This window comes from Hemiscyllium ocellatum, chromosome 34 (assembly GCF_020745735.1).
Source record: "Hemiscyllium ocellatum isolate sHemOce1 chromosome 34, sHemOce1.pat.X.cur, whole genome shotgun sequence".
In the NCBI taxonomy this organism is placed as follows: domain Eukaryota; kingdom Metazoa; phylum Chordata; class Chondrichthyes; order Orectolobiformes; family Hemiscylliidae; genus Hemiscyllium; species Hemiscyllium ocellatum.
The window spans coordinates 33,298,892-33,318,110 of record NC_083434.1 but is presented as its reverse complement, the minus strand read 5'-3'; the positions used below and the strand labels follow the sequence as shown (position 1 = coordinate 33,318,110).

At 43.7% G+C, this 19,219-nt stretch overlaps 2 protein-coding genes across 4 annotated transcripts in view; one reads left to right on the top strand and one right to left on the bottom strand.

Annotated features, from left to right (window-relative positions):
- The window catches only part of fyco1a (FYVE and coiled-coil domain autophagy adaptor 1a), a 184,700-nt gene that overhangs the window by 36,336 nt on the left and 129,145 nt on the right, over positions 1 to 19,219 (bottom strand). The window lies entirely within an intron of this gene.
- Positions 8,271 to 10,385, top strand: LOC132832307 (C-C chemokine receptor type 9-like). The gene is made up of 2 exons (XM_060850200.1): positions 8,271 to 8,360; positions 8,673 to 10,385. The coding sequence occupies exons 1-2, from the start codon at positions 8,352 to 8,354 to the stop codon at positions 9,750 to 9,752; spliced, it is 1,089 nt and encodes a 362-aa protein (XP_060706183.1). The 5' UTR covers positions 8,271 to 8,351; the 3' UTR covers positions 9,753 to 10,385.

Genomic DNA, 19,219 nt, shown 5'->3' with positions numbered 1-19,219 from the left:
AAGAGAATCCAAAGTTGGTGGGGTCCACCCATATTATTAGCACCGTGTTAGCTCCAGCACGTATGTCCAGCTCTCTCTACAGGCAGGTTGCCAGATGCCCTAGGAGCCAACACCAAAAGACCACTAATTGTGTCAGAAATGCACAAAGACCATTGTTTTAACCATTCATGCTCAGCATCAGCAGCAAGGCAAGAAGAAGACAAGGTTCCTTGACTTCACTCCACAGTTCCCTTTTTCCCAAGGAGACAGGGTGTACAAGCAGGCAACCAGACAGAGAATGGACCACATATAGATTCTGTTGAAGTCTCCTCTCAGCTTACTCCAGAGGTACCCAGACTGTCCTCCTCCACCCTGTCTGAAATCCCCGACCCTGTAAAAGTTGCTGCCGAGGAGGGTGAGTCAGTAGCGAGGTAGGACACTCTCAGCACATCTGAGCCCTCTAGCTACAAACATCTGGGGTCATCCGCCAAAGCTTCCAGGCCTGTCGGATCCATTACAGAACCAGATTCAGGACTGCACCTAGACATACTGGGAGGGCAAAATGAAATACTCTGAGGGCACAAAAGTGGCACATCAACGTCAGTATGCTTCTATTGTCACATCTTCGATCGACTGTTGATTTAGCTGTAGCACTGATTACGTGACTACAGTGTCAGAGTTAAGCAGTCTTTTGTACATCTCAAGGAGGACAGAAATTATACTGGCGGGGCATTGCTCATCTCAGAGAAGCATCCTTGAAAGCAAGTACTTTTGACATCCTTCAATTCTCACATTTGTGAATGCAGTCAAGTCTTAGTACTTTGATGAGAAGATTGCTGACTGTAAAATTAACATGAATGTCTTGTGATAGGCCTTTGCTTTATACATGTTCCACAATATGGCTATTTAATGTGTGTACATGTTCATTCACTATTGCACACTTCTCCATCCCTTTCAGTTAAGAGTCAATATCCCCAAATGTTCCTCTTAGTCGTTGGTTTACTGCATTGCCACGCCCACAACTGTAATCCACTGTTTATCCACTGAAGCTAAGATGCTGTTGATTTGCAGATGACCCCATCTCATAGTACCCCTTTCTGCCTATGATCCAGAGCTCATCCTTATATTTGGAGTTGGCCCCGCTGCATCCCAGTATAATGCATTCAATTAGACTTGAGTTTCCCACTTTCCACTACAGTGCATGGACTACCCCTTGATAATTAGATTAGATTAGACTAGATTAGACTTACAGTGTGGAAACAGGCCCTTCGGCCCAACAAGTCCACACCGACCCGCCGAAGCGCAACCCACCCATACCCCTACATTTATCCCTTACCTAACACTACGGGCAATTTAGCTTGGCCAATTCACCTGACCCGCACATCTTTGGACTGTGGGAGGAAACCGGAGCACCGGAGGAAACCCACGCAGACACGGGGAGAAGGTGCAAACTCCACACAGTCAGTCGCCTGAGTCGGGAATTGAACCCGGGTCTACAGGCGCTGTGAGGCAGCAGTGCTAACCACTGTGCCACCGTGCCGCCCAGATAATGTTCCTTAACATTACTGGCCAAACCCTCAGGGCTGACTCTGGCTCAGCTGCTAATTGCATGGATATGTTCTCCAGATCCTGGTTGCACTAAGTGCCTGACTAACCATGGAGACAGTGAGGACTAGATGCTGGAGATCAGAGCTGAAAATGTGTTGCTGGAAAAGCGCAACAGGTCAGGCACCATCCAAGAAGGGCTCATGCCCAAAACTTCAATTCTCCTGCTTCTTGGATGCTGCCTGACCTTCTGCGCTTTTCCAGCAACACATTTTCAGCCCTGACTAACAATGGCCAATCCCCTGGACTGAGAGTGGATAATGCCTTTGACTGAGATTTGTAACAATCCTTTATTGACTGAAGGCCCTTTTTACTCTACTCAGGACTGTTCTCCTTTGACTTTTAGATAGGACCATTTGGCTGAAGCGCACACACTATGTTTGATGGTTAAGTCGTTGACACATGCTGTTGGTGCAATTTGATAAAGCATGATACTTTACAGCAACATATCTACCCTGCTGACTGTTCAGTGCTGGCAACCATGGCAAGCTGCTTGTCTGTGCTAAAAAGCAACACAAGGCTGTGAGCATGTAAGGTCTCACTGAAATGGCAATGTGCAAAAAGGCAAGTCAAGACAGATGCTGTGCGTGTTCAAGAAAACATAAAGTGGATGAGGGCTGAGAAAGTAAGCTAAGATCCATGACAGGTTTCCTGTGCAGATGCAGACGTTGGGTGTGTATCCCTGTGCACGGAGTGACTTGCAGCACCATTGCAATATGAGGTGTCAGCGAGCTCACAAGTGCAGTAGTGAAATGTTGAAATGCAGTATGAGTTAGTTTGAGGTCAGCTATGATGGTATGGTGAGGCTGGTGTTTCACCAATGCCAACCTCTGCAGACAAAGTGGGGAAGGCAGTCCGTGCCCACAATGTGCAAAGAACTACTGGTGAAGTGCCCTTCAGATAGAGCCCTGGGCAGCATGGTGGCTCAATGGTTATTACTGCAACCTCATGGTGCCAGGAACCCGTGATCGAATCCACCCTTGCGTGTCTGTCTGTGTGGAATTTGCACATTCTCCCTGTGTCTGCAGGGATTTCCTCCAGGTGCTCTGATTTCCTCCCACAGTTCAAAAATGTGCAGGTTAGGTGCATCGACTATGCTAAGTAGCCCACAGGGTCCAGTGATACAGAGGCTTGGTGGATTAGTCATGGGCAATGCAGAGTTGCAGGGATAGGATAGGGGTTAGGTCTGGGTGGAATGTTCTTTGGAGGGTCGGTGTGGACTCGATGGGCAAAATAGCCTGTTTCCACACTGGAGAGATTCTATGATTCAAGCCACAGATGCAAGATGTGAACTGCATCTGCCAGGGAACTGCTCTGGCCTTAAAATTGGGATGTGCTGCTGTCTGATTTCCCACAGAAGCATGAGAATCACAAATTGCAGGTAAGTAAGGCAAGGTTAGTTAATAACAAGATGCAAAAACATGAAAACAAGGTGCTTGTCACTTACTAACAATACACTCATCTAATCATTTAAATTTCAAGGGGAAAATCAGAGATATTTTCTTGACAACATGAATGAAAACTTTTCAGATTTATCGCTGTTGTCCATGCCATTCTGCCCTTCAATCTTTCACGACTTTAAGCATCTCTTCGCTTATCTCTTCACTGTTTCGAGAGGTATAATCCCATCTTCTCCAAAACAGCATCCTGCCACCACATTTCATTCAACTCTGTCGTCATAACTTTATATTGTTTTCTGCCCCATGTACTTACCCAGCTTCCACTTCAAGGTATCTATGTAACATGCGCCTGTTCTTTCCCAAAGAATCATAAAGCCTTTTATGACCTATCTAGACTCCTAGGTGCTTCAAGGTCTCCAGAAAGAAGGCTAGTTGCTCTCTGCTGTCTAGAAACTAATTGATTTTCCCTCATAAGAAATGCATCTATAACCTGCTAGACAGTCACAGGAGAGGAGAGCAGGTGTTAGTATCAGAGATGTTCAATGTGACACCTTGAAAACCTGCAGCATGAAATAAGTTAAGGGTGTTGCAAACTTGACAGGAGCTGAAAACATAACTTTGGGAGGTATTACTGTGGATCCAAAGGAAAATGGCAGAGCCGAGGTTTTGTTTAGTTTCCTCTCCCTTGAGAATAGTCTAGTAAACCTTGTAAGAATGGAATCTTCTGTTAAAAACAGGACCTTATTACTGCAACATAAAGCACGAGCACAATGAGACCAAGGCCAAGGATCGTGGTCAGCAACACACGTGGCACACATGTACTAGATTTTCCAGGTGGACTTGCAATTGGACACTGGGGATATGCCCCTTGTGCTGCAGGTCAGCTCCAGGCAAATAATGCACCTTCCTGTTACGCTCGCCTTAAAAACAAGATCCTACTTGAGGACCAGGAATGGGTACTTGAGTACTTTTGGGGGCCGGGCAACTATTGTTGGTCAGGCACCAGAGTTAGGGTCTGATCAGGTGCTAAAGGAGGCAAGTGAAACTAAATGGAAATGTAAGCGACATTCACTTCCTTGACCTCACAAATGCTGGCAAGATCAATGCTGGAAGACATCTGTAGTACAATCCAAATATACCTGGTGGTTTCAGAAACCATTGAGATTTAAGTTTTGGAAGGAACCAAGCTCTACCTATTTAGAGAAGAAATACTGTCAGTAGTTTCAATGTCATAAATGTATACCTTTTTCTGGGACTTTCAAATCATTGTAACCATCTATTGTAATTAATATTGAACATCACTTCTGAACAAAAATAAACCAAGTAAACCAGATATAAAATGAAATTATTTGGTAACTAAAAACTGTGGCCCCTGCATTTATCATTTGTGTTTCAAACTTTAGATGCGAGATATCAGTTTCTAAAAATATTGTTACGGAAACTGCTCTGTGACACTGCACACATACTGGTTTTAAAAAAACCACAGACCTATAAATTCATTTGGACCCAAAAATATCTGCATCCACTTGTACATTCCTGAATTGATTGCCACTAACTTTCGTTTGTGGAAGATGATGTCAAGCTCAACACGAGGCAGGTCGCAGTGACTGCAGGGGGTAAAGTCCTTGTGGACACCTTTCCTCATTGGAGGGAGATTTGCTGGATAGCAGATTGAGGGTGAGCATTGGCAATGATGGATGCAAACACTGAGGATCCTGGTTATCAAAGAAGGTTGATAAGAATATACCTGTGAGTGGTAGGACTGCTTCGAATCTAGTAAATGGGTTGTGCAGACTCACTTAGAGCAAGAAGAATTATGTGTTGATTTTTGCTCTGTAGAAAGACCGTTAACAACCAATTTAAGGTAATCAGTCAAACTCATATATGGCTCACTTATAGTTGCTAGAAATGATGTACATTTATACACAGGAGCCCATTTTCTGCAAATAAAAAGCATGCATTCTTGCCTCGCATCTTTTTTGTATTAACCAGAGGATGGAGGTGTCCATAGTTCCACATTGCTTTCTCCATAGTAATGCATCACCCAATCAAGGTTGACTTCCCAACCAATCAGCACCTGATTCTCTTGTAGTATAACTTGCTGGGATCATTAAAATTCAGCACCTCTGTATTTGCCCTGAGGAGTGCAAGTCAAAAAGCTTCTTCCTTTTCAATAATACTCAATAACTAATACGTCCAATAAGGACCAAATCAACAGTTCCGTGATGATAATCATGGACCGAATACTGACCAATTTGTTGGAGGTGCAGGTTGCAAAATATACTGATGAAATTGCATTAACCATAATTTTGTTCAAATGACTTTTGTGAAGTTAAACCATGGAATGATTTCACAATGCCTTCTCTATGTGATTGGAATGACCCAATTAAGGGGAAATATAAATAGATTTCCTGGACGTCACATGTAAAAAGAGTCTTTGAAAATCTATTCCTATAATCTTCCCTCAGCTCTCTTCCACTTCCACGCCTTTCTGTTTCCTGCTGGTTTAGCTTGATATTCATTCAGCTTTCCTACATTTCTTTCTTGTTTCTCCTAATCAGGCAGATGATAGCATAGAAATAATGAAACTGGACTAATAACCCAGAACCTAGGCTAACACTCAAAGGACATGGGTTCAAATCCCACTGAAGTCAGTTTGTGAATTTTAAAGTCAATTAACAAATCTAGAATTAAAGTCTGGTATCAGTATTGATGACTATGATGTCAACTGTCTTCTCGTTCATGAATGCCCTTTAAAGAAAGAAATCTGCCAAGCTTACCTAGTCTAACTTACATTTGACTCTAGACCCACAGCAATGTGATTGGCTCTTCTGAAATGGCTAGGCAAGCCACCGAGTCCAAGGACAGTAAGGGATGGACGACAAATGCTGGCACTGTCCACATCCCATATAAAAGAAAGCCTCACAGCCTCTTCCTGTCTGGGCTCAACTCTCCCTATCACTCTGTATCTCCAGACTGCCTCTTCTCTAACAATAATTCTGAACTGCTTTCAAGTTTCTTAAGTCAGATGCGGGCATTTGGATTGGATATGGCAGGCACATTGAGGTTGGAGGGGGTGATGTGAATTGATGGTTTGGAACGTGTGGAACATGCTCAGGGAAGAGAGAAAGATTAGATAAGCTTTGGTTGGAACAAGGCATTGAGAAAAAAGTTACTTGGTTAGCAGAAGCAATGACTAGCATTAACACACTGACATGCTTAAATTTTTAGTTGGAACACAAGGTTAGACTGGGGTCTAGCAGTATGTGGATGTATGTTTGCTGGTGCACATGAATGGGCCTGTAGTCACAAGAATAAATGAGGGATGTGGTCATATTCCTTGCAAAGCATTTACAGCACAGGAGCAGGCTAATTGGGGTGTAGGACAAAGACTTGAAGGAGTGGGCCCAGGTAGACTGAAAGGACACGGGCCTAGGGGAACAGCTTAAGCAAAGTGAGGTGGGTAAGAGGTGTGAAAGCTAGCGTAGGAATAGTCCAGCTTGGGAGAAAGAGGTGTGGCATATTGCAGCAGGGTTGGGGAGGAATAAGTTTGGATTTCATGGACACTGAAAAAATATTTGGCACATGAATATGCCGCATCAGTGGACATGTCTAAGGCTTATGAGAACTGGGAGGAGTGACATCCATACGGAGATTAACAAATACGTCAATCATGATTCAAACTAATATGGCATAATGGATGGAAAACAAATGCGTAGGCAGCCTAGAAGTGAAAAAATAAACACTAGATGTGTTGGGAATAAAGTAGTAGAAAGGTGTAAAAAGGCTAAACATTGCAAGAAATGTGATCAGGATCAGCAGGCAAAAAATAGGAAAAATTGTTTTATCAACATAACTCAAAATAGAAAGTATATATGTATACATATAAATCTATAGAACTAAATAAAATTAGGGATCAGAAAGTGTTGACTAAAATAAATACATTTAGGATCACAAAAAAGGAGAAGGGAGGGTTTAGAATTAACAATAGGAAATTCCATGTTCTCACAACCTATCAGAAACTAAATCTAAAATATGGAATCACAGAAATGTTAGGTGCTTCTGTTAGTGTTAGGTATGGGATTGGCTTTTGCAATCAGGATCAGCTGTGCAGGCCAGGCGTGATCAGCATGACAACAACCCTCTGAATGGCTCTTGGGTGGTGAAAGGACAGAATGTGAGTAATATTGCTGAGGGTGGGGAGAATTATCCAGAATGCAAAACAGACATGGTATCTCTCTCTCTCTGTGCTGTGAAGTTAACTAAAACTGAAAGACAGTGAGCTACTATCTCCCACTATTTGCTATGAACTGTTGGCTCCATATAGTGATTGAACGATTAATGTGTCAAAAACAGAAATTGCTGGAAAAGCTCAGCAGGCCTGCATTTGTGGAATGAAATCATAGTTAACATCCTAGGTCAAGTGACCCTTCACTTCTGCAATTCTTTCAGTTTTCAATTAGTGAGTCAATTTATCTGCAGGCAACAACTTGGAAAGAATAAGAAGCTTGGATACCAGAAAGACTAGAAAGCATGAAGATATTTTTACTGAAACCTGCAAACTGTTGCTTTTGAACTGTTTTCCCCCAGTATTTGTTTGCTTGCCTGTGCCTGGCTGCCTGTGTGTGTATGGTTTAAGGAGGGGGTGAGAATTTCAGTCACTAGGATCTCAGGTTTGTTTGCCTTTGGTGGGAGTTGATTTCTTCATAATAAATAGCATTTCTTGTTATGTACAGAAACCTGGTTCATGTTTTCTATTAACTTGAGTACATCAGATAGGAAAATTGGGAGCTTGTGCAATTTGAAGGAATTCAATTGAGCAAATGAATTGTGTAAGTAGACCTTTAACTTTGTGACAACCATGGAATAGTGTATCTCGTGCATCAGGCACTTTTTGAAGTTGGTTGTGACACGATAATTTAGATGCAGACTGATGTAGATGTTCAAATTTGTAGGTATTACCAAATTAGGATCTATTTGAGAAGACCAAAGGACACTGCTAATAGGTTGAGAAAATGGGAAATGGACTAAAAAGGAACAGATAGATTCAATGCCAGTATGACATGGTACATTTTGGGACAAAAGAAACAACAATAAGAATAACAATGTAAGGAGGCCATAGGAGAGAAGACTAATTTGAGAGGGATAGATTTCCTTTTAAGACTGCTCAAGCTACTAAATCTGTAAGTCAGCATTCAGTCAAAAATGAAAAAAAATCACTTCCTTTTTCTAATGTGTGACTGAAAGTTTCCACTTCAAAGACAAAGCTCAGACTGAGAAGCAAGCAGTGGACACGGTGTAGTGGGAACAGAAGTCACTGTAATCATAACAGCACTCTGTGCATGTACTTTCTAGATCTGCAAAAAGATGGCAGAGGTAAACAAAATCTTTAAAATGCAAGCTATTGCTTCTGTATTTATGACAAAGTTATTTATTCTGCTTTTCTAGTTGTTGAAGTGAGTACATGTGACAGCTTAGTTTTAATAACAGCATTGTGAAGATACAACATAAGATTTAGAATTAACAAAGAATTCTGGGCGCTGAAGAACTGAAACAAACAAAAACATAAATTGTTGGAGAAACTCAGCAGGTTTGGCAGCATCTCCAGCAATTTCTGTTTTTTTTGTTTATTTAGATATAACAGTTTAATTAATCTGGTTTTCACTAAACACTACTGTTATTTTTCAGATACCTGTCACTGGGTTTCCAGGCATCATTGACGATTACTTGTACTTTCTAATGATTGACCCTTCACTGGTTTCAACATCTTGTGAAACATCAGCCATCAGAAACTTTGGGAAGATTTTTATGCCCTGTTTTTATTCAGTTGTATTTCTGACAGGACTTCTGGGGAATGCTTTGGTTGTTGTGATATACGTTTACTATGAGAAGCTGAAGACCATGACAGATGTCTACATGATGAATCTGGCGATCGCTGACTTGTTCTTTCTCTGCACCCTGCCATTCTGGGCAGTTGATGCATACTCTGAATGGATTTTTGGAACTGTTATGTGCAAACTTGTGAATGGTGCATACACTGTCAATCTTTATAGCTGTATGCTAATACTCACCTGTATAAGTGTCAACAGGTACAAATCTATTGTTCAAGCAACAAAAATGCTTAATAATGGAAAGAAAATACTTCACAGTAAGTTAGTGTGTGTGGGCATTTGGGTATTTGCAATCATTTTGACTCTTCCAGAATTCATACTAAGCAAAGCGTATTCTGGTCTACCTGATAAAACAATCTGTACTGTAGTATATCCTTCCGATTTCAGTAGTTTCATCAAAGTGGGAGTGTATGTAACACAGTTGGTAGTGGGATTTCTGATACCCTTTCTGGCCATGATCATTTGCTACTCATTCATCGCAAAAACTCTGCTCCAGGATAAGGGGTTTCAGAAGCAGAAATCATTAAAGATTATCATTGCAGTTGTAGTTGCATTTGTGATTTGTGAGCTGCCATTCAACATTATTTTGTTGATGCAAACTCTACAGATCTTCAACGAAGAAATTCCCAGTTGTGAATACAAAGCGAATGTAGACTATGCAATTATTGTAACGGAGAGTTTAGCATATCTACACTGTTGTCTCAATCCTATTCTTTATGTATTTCTTGGTGTGAAGTTTAGAAATAGTTTTCTGAAGATTTTAAAAGATTGTGGCTGTATCAGTCAAAAGCAAATAGCTGGGCTTCTGAAAACTGAGTGTGAGACATCACGACCTGTCTCAGGTATATCCGAAACAACAAGTATACATCCTTTATAACAGGTACTGTTTGTACCAGTGTTGATTGCTGGAAATGGCATTAGAATTTCACGAAAGGTTTTCCCATTGGAAGGATAGGACCAGCTCTATTTACCAAGAGTAGCCCCTAGGCACCCATATTCCTGCCATAAAAACAACAAACTGCAATTGTCTAGTTCCCACTCCTAACTCCCATTCCTCTGCCACTTGACATTCATTAAAAATGCTGGAATATGCTTTACACCACATATATATTAAATCAATAATAGTAAAGTGGTTGTTCTTTGTACAAAGAGATTTTTATGTTCTTCATTGCTGAATTTTTGAATGGCTTCCCTAATCTCTCTTTTCAACTTTGGTGGAAACTACGACCAAACAAAAATGTCAACTTCAATGACTGACTGACTGTAATATCAGAAAATCAGTGCTTTGAACATGACCATCTTGGCTTAATTAAACTAAATTCCATTTTGTACAAGTTTCTTCTTACCATGTTTTAATCCAAAATTGTGAATAGTGTTTAGCAGCTGTAAGTATAAAATATGTTTAACTAAATGGAAATGTATAATTACATACATAAATGTTTGACAGATTTGTTTAATATGTTGAAGTCTCAGTCTTATAATTTATATATTTCTTGGAGTGTGTGGAGTTTGGACACTATTTTATTAGTCCAGAAAACAATTGTTGCAGATGTGAACTATGAGACATTATTGTCTGTGCCAAGCACATCAGAAACGGATAGGAATTTTTAAAAAATTCATTCACAAGATGAGTGTGTCGCTGCTTAGGCCAGCATTTATTGCTCATCCTTTACTGTCCAGGGGACAGTTTAGAGTTAACCACATTGCTATGGGTCTGGAAACACATGTAGGCCAGACCAAGATTACAGTATACAGAGGAACCTCGATTATTTGGCATTCGATTATCCGAATTTCAGATTATCCGAACAAGATTGCAAGGTCCCAATACTTGGCTAAACTGTGCTATCCGGCATGTGATTATCTGAACAAAATACTCCCCACCCGTGTTGTTCCGATATTTGAGATTCCTCTGTATATGTGAAATAGCAGCATTTGCAAAGGAAACCCTGTATGTATTTTTAGAAATACACACTAATGTGCTGTGCGTTACCACTTTTTTCATGATTTGGAGATGCTGGTGTTGGACTGGGGTGTACAAAGTTAAAAATCACACAACACCAGGTTATAGTCCAATGGGTTTAATTGGAAGCACACTAGCTTTCGGAGCGACGCTCCTTCATCAGGTGATAGTGGAGGGCTCAATCGTAACACAGAATTTATAGCAAAAATTTGCAGTGTGATGTAACTGAAATTTTGTGTTACGATCGAGCCCTCCACTATCACCTGATGAAGGAGCGTCGCTCCGAAAGCTAGTGTGCTTCCAATTAAACCTGTTGGACTATAACCTGGTGTTGTGTGATTTTTCACTTTTTTCAGATTTCTAACATTTAATGTCATGATTTTAGGTTATTTTTCCATAAATTACTTAATGTGTAATCAAATATTATATGGAATATGATTTAAAAAATCTCAAATTCGGGAGATTTTAGAAAACAGCATTTTGAATAATGTGGATTATTTTAGAGGCATTTTTGTCATATATGTAATTACTTATTACCATTATTTTATTCCTCAGTACATCAAAACAATGGATCTGGATTTATCTTGAATTTTGGTGTCAATTTTCTTTCCTCCATAGTAACATATTATTTAAATGCAGAACTACACATTTTATTTACTTGATAATAATTTTATGGTTTATGGAGAATTGGACATCACATCAGAATAATGTAGCTCTGCAGGGTATCAGCCATCGCTGACTGTGTGAGGATTTCTCTGGGGAGCTCTGGCATTGAGGATCTCTGTGAACTGCTCTACTTGAATCTGTAGCCATGCTCTTCAGAATGCTAAACATCTGACCTTTTCACAGCAACGAAGGGGACCATCGTCCTCAAGTTCTCCAGCTCAAGCCCTTTTCAAACACGCGTGGAAAATCTCTGCGGGATACTAAAACAGAACAGTACTGGAAGAATCCGATCAGGTCACTGTGGCTTTTGCAGTTGACCAGCTTAGTCGATAAACGTTGATATCACAGTCAGGTCCAAGAGACATTGGTTCAAGAGTTTTTTTTCAGGTAACTAGCGCAGCAGCAATGTCAGAAATACAGGTCAGAATTTTCCAGGGTTTGAAAGACATGGGCAAAAGTCGGGAAAACACAGCAAGAAGGTAAAAATGAGATTCTCAATGTCAAGAAATTTTCCCGTTAAGGTTTCAACAAATGAGAATCTTACTCAAAACTTAGGTTTTGCGGGTCCTATTTGCATGTATTAACATCTCAATATTAGCAAACATCATCTTCTTTACATTCAGACAACTATCCTCCCAGGTTTCAGTGAAAAATTAGATGGCATCAATTTCTGATTTGAACACCAGACAAATAAGCCAACAGTTGGCTGGTTCCTCCTCTGGACCTCTGTGTTGACCAGCGTTCCCCACATCTCAGAGTCCATGGGCAGTGACCACTTGCATTATCCAACCACAGAAGTTGTCACTGGCAAAGCACCAGCCTCATATCAACATCATCATAGCATATCTTGGATTAACTTATAATGGATCTGCATTTCATTACTGCACTTTGAAGCTTCCATTGTATTTGCGAGATCACTTTACACGCAGGGGCAGACACTCATGCAGCAGAATAGAATGCATCCAGGGCTATTAGCTTGCTTTCTTACTATTCATTCACTCTGCGCTTAGTTGAAAGCTTGCAGTATCTCTGCCTTGCTTTTTTGTACAAACAGAATGTCAGGTAGCTTTTCACACTTGCTAGCACTGAACACTCAATTAGGTGGACACCTTAATGTAAAACACTGTGCTGTGTCAATGTCACAGCTACAGGATGTGACAGCAAATATGCAGCAAACACACTGCATGCTGTTCAAATGAATGGCTTTTGAAAACCTAAGAGGAGTAGTTCTAAGTCTAGTGTTATGGACTAAACCAGACCACTCAAAACATTCTTAAGCAGGTAGCTCAGACAATAATTTTGCAATTTGTTTCGGTAAGTGTACAGTGAAAATTACCTGGAGTTAATTAGCTAGATTGACTACTAGATTTTAAAACAGACAAAAATTTATTCACAAAATTACGTAATGAAACACAAAGAACAGAATAAAGAACCCCTACAGAATTCAACCCATCCAACTAGACTTAATTATGCTGTTTCAAATATACACAACAGTCCCAATATGAAAACTCCCTTTAAAAACCATAAATGGATCACATGCTTACAGGTTAAAGTTGAAGGGCAGAAAAGAGAGAGAGAGTTTCCACACAGCTCCCTGCTGCACATCCAACCAGATCAAGACTGAACTAAAACTGCTCAGCTCAGCTAGACAGCTGACCACTCCCCTTTCTACATTCCCTGCAATCAGCCCTAACCCAGTTCAGGACAACACTCTCACAGACCTGCAAAGGACCCCTGCTGTTCTTCATCTACAGAAGAATCCACACACTAAACAAACAGTTCTTCCTAGCCATATCAGAAATTAAAGACAGTAAGTACCGAAAACTTTCATGTACTTACCCCCACACTCGTGGTTCCTCAACTGTTCCAGAATCTTCTGTCGGACGCCATTACACACACGGCCGCTACAGCGCCCGCGGCACCAACGGCCGCTGCCGACCGTGACGTCACTTCTGCCCCCACCGACCTCAGAGCCTCCGCGATCGCCGCCCAAACAACCGCCCCGGCGATCACCGCACAGACAACCGCTTCCACGATCGCCAGGAAGATCGCCGACGGACTCGCGACCCCCGCGGCTACCGGGAATGACTACGGTTCTTTCGTCGCCACAACCATTTCCACCCCTTCGGTTGCCGTCGCCGCAGCCACTTCCGCCCCCACTGACATCACTAACCTGCAGGACCACAACGCCTCAGGTTTCTCCGCCCCCACGCCGTCTTTCGTCACGACACGTAACCCAGCCCTCACGCAAACCTTCGTCGCCACGCATAACCTCGCCCCCACGCCATCTTTCGCCACCACATGTAACCCCGCCCCCACGCTTATTTCCGTCACGACGCATGACCCCGCCCCCACGCTTGACCCCACCCCCACACCGAGCAACGTCACCACGTCTAACCCCGCCCCTACGTTGATCTCTGTCCCCGCCCATAACCCCGCCCCCACCCCCAGCTCCAGTCCCACACCAGGTCCTAGCTCCCAGCCATGCTGGATCTTCACCATCCCTCCAGATCTCCCCCTCTCTGAGGATGAAAGATCAGTCCTCAGCAGGAGCCTCACCTTCATTCCCCTACGCCCTCGGATTAATGAGTTCAACACGCGGCGAGATATTGAACAATTCTTCCGCCGCCTTCGCCTCCGTGCCTACTTTCACAACCAAGACTCCCGCCCACCCTCTGATGACCCCTTCTCCCGCCTCCAACGCACCCCATCCACCTGGACACCCCGTGCTGGCCTTCTACCCGCCCTCGATCTATTTATAGCCAACTGCCGCCGCGACATTAACCGACTCAACCTGTCCACCCCTCTCACCCACTCCAACCTCTCACCCTCAGAATGTGCAGCCCTCCACTCCCTCCACTCCAATCCCAACCTCACCATCAAACCAGCAGACAAGAGAGGCGCGGTAGTAGTTTGGCGCACCGACCTTTATACCGCTGAGGCCAAACGCCAGCTCGCGGACGCCTCCTCTTATCGCCCCCTCGACCACGACCCCACCTCCCACCACCAAACCATCATCTCCCAGACCATCAATAGCCTCATCACCTCAGGGGATCTCCCATCCACCGCCTCCAACCTCATAGTCCCACAACCCCGCACCGCCAGTTTCTACCTCCTGCCCAAAATCCACAAACCTGACTGCCCCGGCCGACCCATTGTCTCAGCCTGCTCCTGCCCCACCGAACTCATCTCCGCGTACCTCGACACGGTTCTGTCCCCTTTAGTCCAAGAACTCCCCACCTACGTTCGGGACACCACCCACGCCCACCACCTCCTCCAGGATTTTCGCTACCCCGGTCCCCAACGCCTTATTTTCACGATGGACATCCAGTCCCTGTACACCTCCATCCCCCATCACGAAGGACTCAAAGCCCTCTGCTTCTTCCTTTCCCGCCGCACCAACCAGTACCCTTCCACTGACACCCTCCTTCGACTGACTGAACTGGTCCTCACTCTGAATAACTTCTCTTTTCAATCCTCCCACTTCCTCCAAACTAAAGGAGTTGCCATGGGCACCCGCATGGGCCCCAGCTATGCCTGTCTCTTCGTAGGATATGTGGAACAGTCCATCTTCCGCAACTACACTGGCGCCACCCCTCATCCTTTCCTCCGCAACATCGGCGCTGCCTCGTGCTCCCACGAGGAGGTTGAACAGTTCATCAACTTTACTAACACCTTCCATCCCGACCTCAAATTCACCTGGACTGTCTCAGACTCCTCCCTCCCCTTCCTAGACCTTTCCATTTCTATCTCGGACGACCGACTCAACACAGACATCTACTATAAACCGACTGACTCCCACAGCTACCTGGACTACACCTCCTCCCACCCTGCCCCCTGTAAAAACTCCATCCCATATTCCCAATTCCTTCGTCTCCGCCGCATCTGCTCCCAGGAGGACCAGTTCCAACACCGCACAGCCCAGATGGCCTCCTTCTTCAAGGACCGCAGACTCCCCCCAGACGTGATCGACGATGCCCTCCACCGCATCTCCTCCACTTCCCGCTCCTCCAACCGCCACCAAGACAGAACCCCACTGGTTCTCACCTACCACCCCACCAATCTATGTATACAACGTATCATCCGCCGTCATTTCTGCCACCTCCAAACGGACCCCACCACCAGGGATATATTTCCCTCCCCTATCAGCGTTCCGCAAAGACCACTCCCTTCGTGACTCCCTCGTCAGATCCACACCCCCCACCAACCCAACCTCCACTCCCGGCACCTTCCCCTGCAACCGCAGGAAATGTAAAGCTTGCGCCCACACCTCCTCCCTCACTTCCCTCCAAGGCCCCAAGGGATTCTTCCATATCCGCCACAAGTTCACCTGTACCTCCACACACATCATCTATTGCATCCGCTGCACCCGATGTGGCCTCCTCTACATTGGGGAGATGGGCCGCTTACTTGCGGAACGCTTCAGAGAACACCTCAGGGACGCCCGGACCAACCAATCCAACCACCCCATGGCTCAACACTTTAACTCTCCCTCCCACTCCACCGAGGACATGCAGGTTCTTGGACTCCTCCACCGGCAGAACATAACAACACGACGGCTGGTGGAGGAGCGCCTCATCTTCCGCCTGGGAACCCTCCAACCACAAGGAATGAACTCAGATTTCTCCAGTTTCCTCATTTCCCCTACCCCCACCTTGTCTCAGTCGGTTCCCTCAACTCAGCACCGCCCTCCTAACCTTCAATCTTCTTCCTGACCTCTCCGCCCCCACCCCACTCCAGCCTATCACCCTCACCTTGACCTCCTTCCACCTATCACATCTCCATCGCCCCTCCCCCAAGCCCCTCCTCCCTACCTTTTATCTTAGCCTGCTTGGCACACTCTCCACATTCCTGATGAAGGGCTTATGCCCGAAACGTCGAATTTCCTATTCCTTGGATGCTGCCTAACCTGCTGTGCTTTAACCAGCAACACATTTTCAGCTGTGATCTCCAGCATCTGCAGACCTCATTTTTTACCTTTTAGAGGGATATGGGCCAAACACAGGCAAATGGAACTAGTTTAGTTTGGGAAACCAGGTCAGCATGGGTGAGTTGGACTAAAGGTTCTGTTTTTCTGCTATACGACTCTGTGTCTCTAGGGTTCGTTGAGTGAGAACCATTGAAGGAAAGTGCTGAATACAATAGTAAGAATGGTGGACCATGAATCTTGGTGACAGAAATAGAGTAGTGTGAGCAAAGGGAACATGGATGTACTAGTCCTTGGGGAGTGGCCAAGAGTCATTAACCTCATTGCAGCGGGTTCCCAGGACTGTGGCCATGCAATGGCCTGGGTGGCTACTTCAGACCAGGCTGGGAGCATTTGAAATGGCTGTGATTTAAATACACCAATTCAACATAAATGCCATAATGTCCCAGCACCAGCAAACATTTCCAACTACTGCTGAGTGCTAGGCAGGGTGAGACAGGCAGTACTGGAAGAGAAAGTGAGGACTGCAGATGCTGGAGATCAGAGCTGAAAATGTTCTTCTTTCAGGAAGAAGGGCTCATGCCCGAAACGTCGATTCTCCTGCACTTTGGATGCTTCCTGACCTGCTGCGCTTTTCCAGCAACACATGTTCAGGCAGTACTGGAGGCAGGTTGCATGATTAATAAGGTTTGCCAAAATGTGAAAAAAATCACTCAAATTATCTGTGCATCTACACGAATGTGAAAATATTCAATCCATGAGTACATAGATAATGCACAAAACACTTAGAAGATTCATCCTTGATTTCTTCAAGAAGTTATCATTATCTATCTAATCTTAGTTGGAGATTCACCTACAATGGATTATGTTTCTGCTCCTGCAGTTAACTCTGGTGTCCTTCATGGATCTATCCTATTTCTCTTTTACACACTGCCCCTGTGCAACATCATCCAACAACACCTGTTTCCCTTAGTAGGGTGATGATATCCACCACCACCATCTCACAGAGCCCCTGGTTAGGTCTCTCCACTGTATCTAATTTGTCAAACAACTTCTCAGACATCCTGCGTTGTGTGGGTAACGACATAGAGTCATAGAGATTTACAGCATGGAAACAGGCCCTTCAGCCCAACTTGTCCATGCCACTCAACTTTCACAATTAAACTAGTCCCATTTACCTGCATTTTGTCCATATCTCTCCATACCTATCCCATCCATGTATCTGTCTAAATGTTTGTTAAATGACAAAATCATACTTATCACCACCACTACCCCTGGTAGCTTGTTCCAGACATTAACCACCTTCTGTGTAAAAAAAAACTATCCCTCTGTACCCTTTTATATCTCTCCCCTCCCACCTTAAACCTATGCCCCATGGGGAAAAGCTGTTGGCTATCTACCTTATTTATGCCCCTCATGATTTTATAGAGTTTTTATATACTTCTGCAATAAATATTGAGAAAACTGAAGCCTTCGTCTTTGGAACACACTACAAATTTCATTCTCTAACTATCAACTCCAGTATTCTCTCTGGCCACTGTATGAGGTTGACACAGGCAGTTCTCAACACTGGTGCCATATTTGACCCTGACTACGTGCCTATGTCATCAGTTTTACTACCTATTGCCATGCCTAGAATATTGACTGACAGCATTCACTTCCCTGTTACCCCTGGATATGACTATTCCAGTGTATCTCTGGATAGCCTCCCATGTTCTAAACCTTAAACCATCTACACCCTGTGTCTTCAGGCACAACAAACCCATTCACCCATTATCCCTTTGTTTGCTGACTTACATTGGAGTTGATAAAATGTGGAGCTAGAGAAAGCATAGCAGGGCAAGCAGCATCACAGGAGAGTTGACGTTTCGGCAGTATCCTTCATCAGCCAGTCTTGAAGGGTCCTGCCCAAAACGTTGACTCTCCTGCTCTTCTGATGCTGCTTGCCCTGCTGTGATTTCTCCAACTCCTCATTTTATCGACTGATTTTCCAGCATCTGTAGTCCTCACTATCTGTGCATTCCTTTTTTTGTGAAAATATATTTTTAGCAAATTTTTTAACTTTGCAAACATATAAAATTATTATAAAATACAATCAATAACAAATATCAGTATAATAAAAAGAAAACAAAACACAAATTACAATACAACTCCTGTCTACTAGCGACGAACCTACCCTATAATACAAACACTGTGGAAAGCAACACCGATAAATAAGTAAATAACTAATAGATCAAAAAAAGAAAGAAAAGCAAAAATAAAACAAAAAACACAGAATAAAGAACAGCTATACTCGGCGCAAAGCTCCCAAACAGAGGAACGGGAGCATTGTATATATACCCGTATTAACTCAGGAGATCCCCTCCAGGGCCCAGGGCTTGACAAACCTAACCATCTTGGTTAAACAAAAGACCTAGTTAAGATAAATGACAAATCTATATCCAAATAACTCAAGTAGGGCTGCCATGTCTTATAAAAATGGTCTGTTGTGTGGTGCACGATGTTTGTAAAAAAGTCCAAGCGAATGTGCTCCATAATTAATGTCTGCCATCCCAGCAAGCCCGGCGGGTTCTCAGACACCCAGTTCATCAGCATATTCTTCCGTGTACAGTATGCAAGAATATTAAATAGTTTCTTCCCATGCCCGTCTAAAGATGGTAAATTCGGTAGACCTAAGAGGAGAAATATCGGGTCTACTTTGTCTTCAGTCCTCAATACCCTATCTCTCCCGCCACAGCGCTCCAGCAAACACAGAGCCTGTGGCATGTCCAGAAGCAATGGGTAAGAGTAC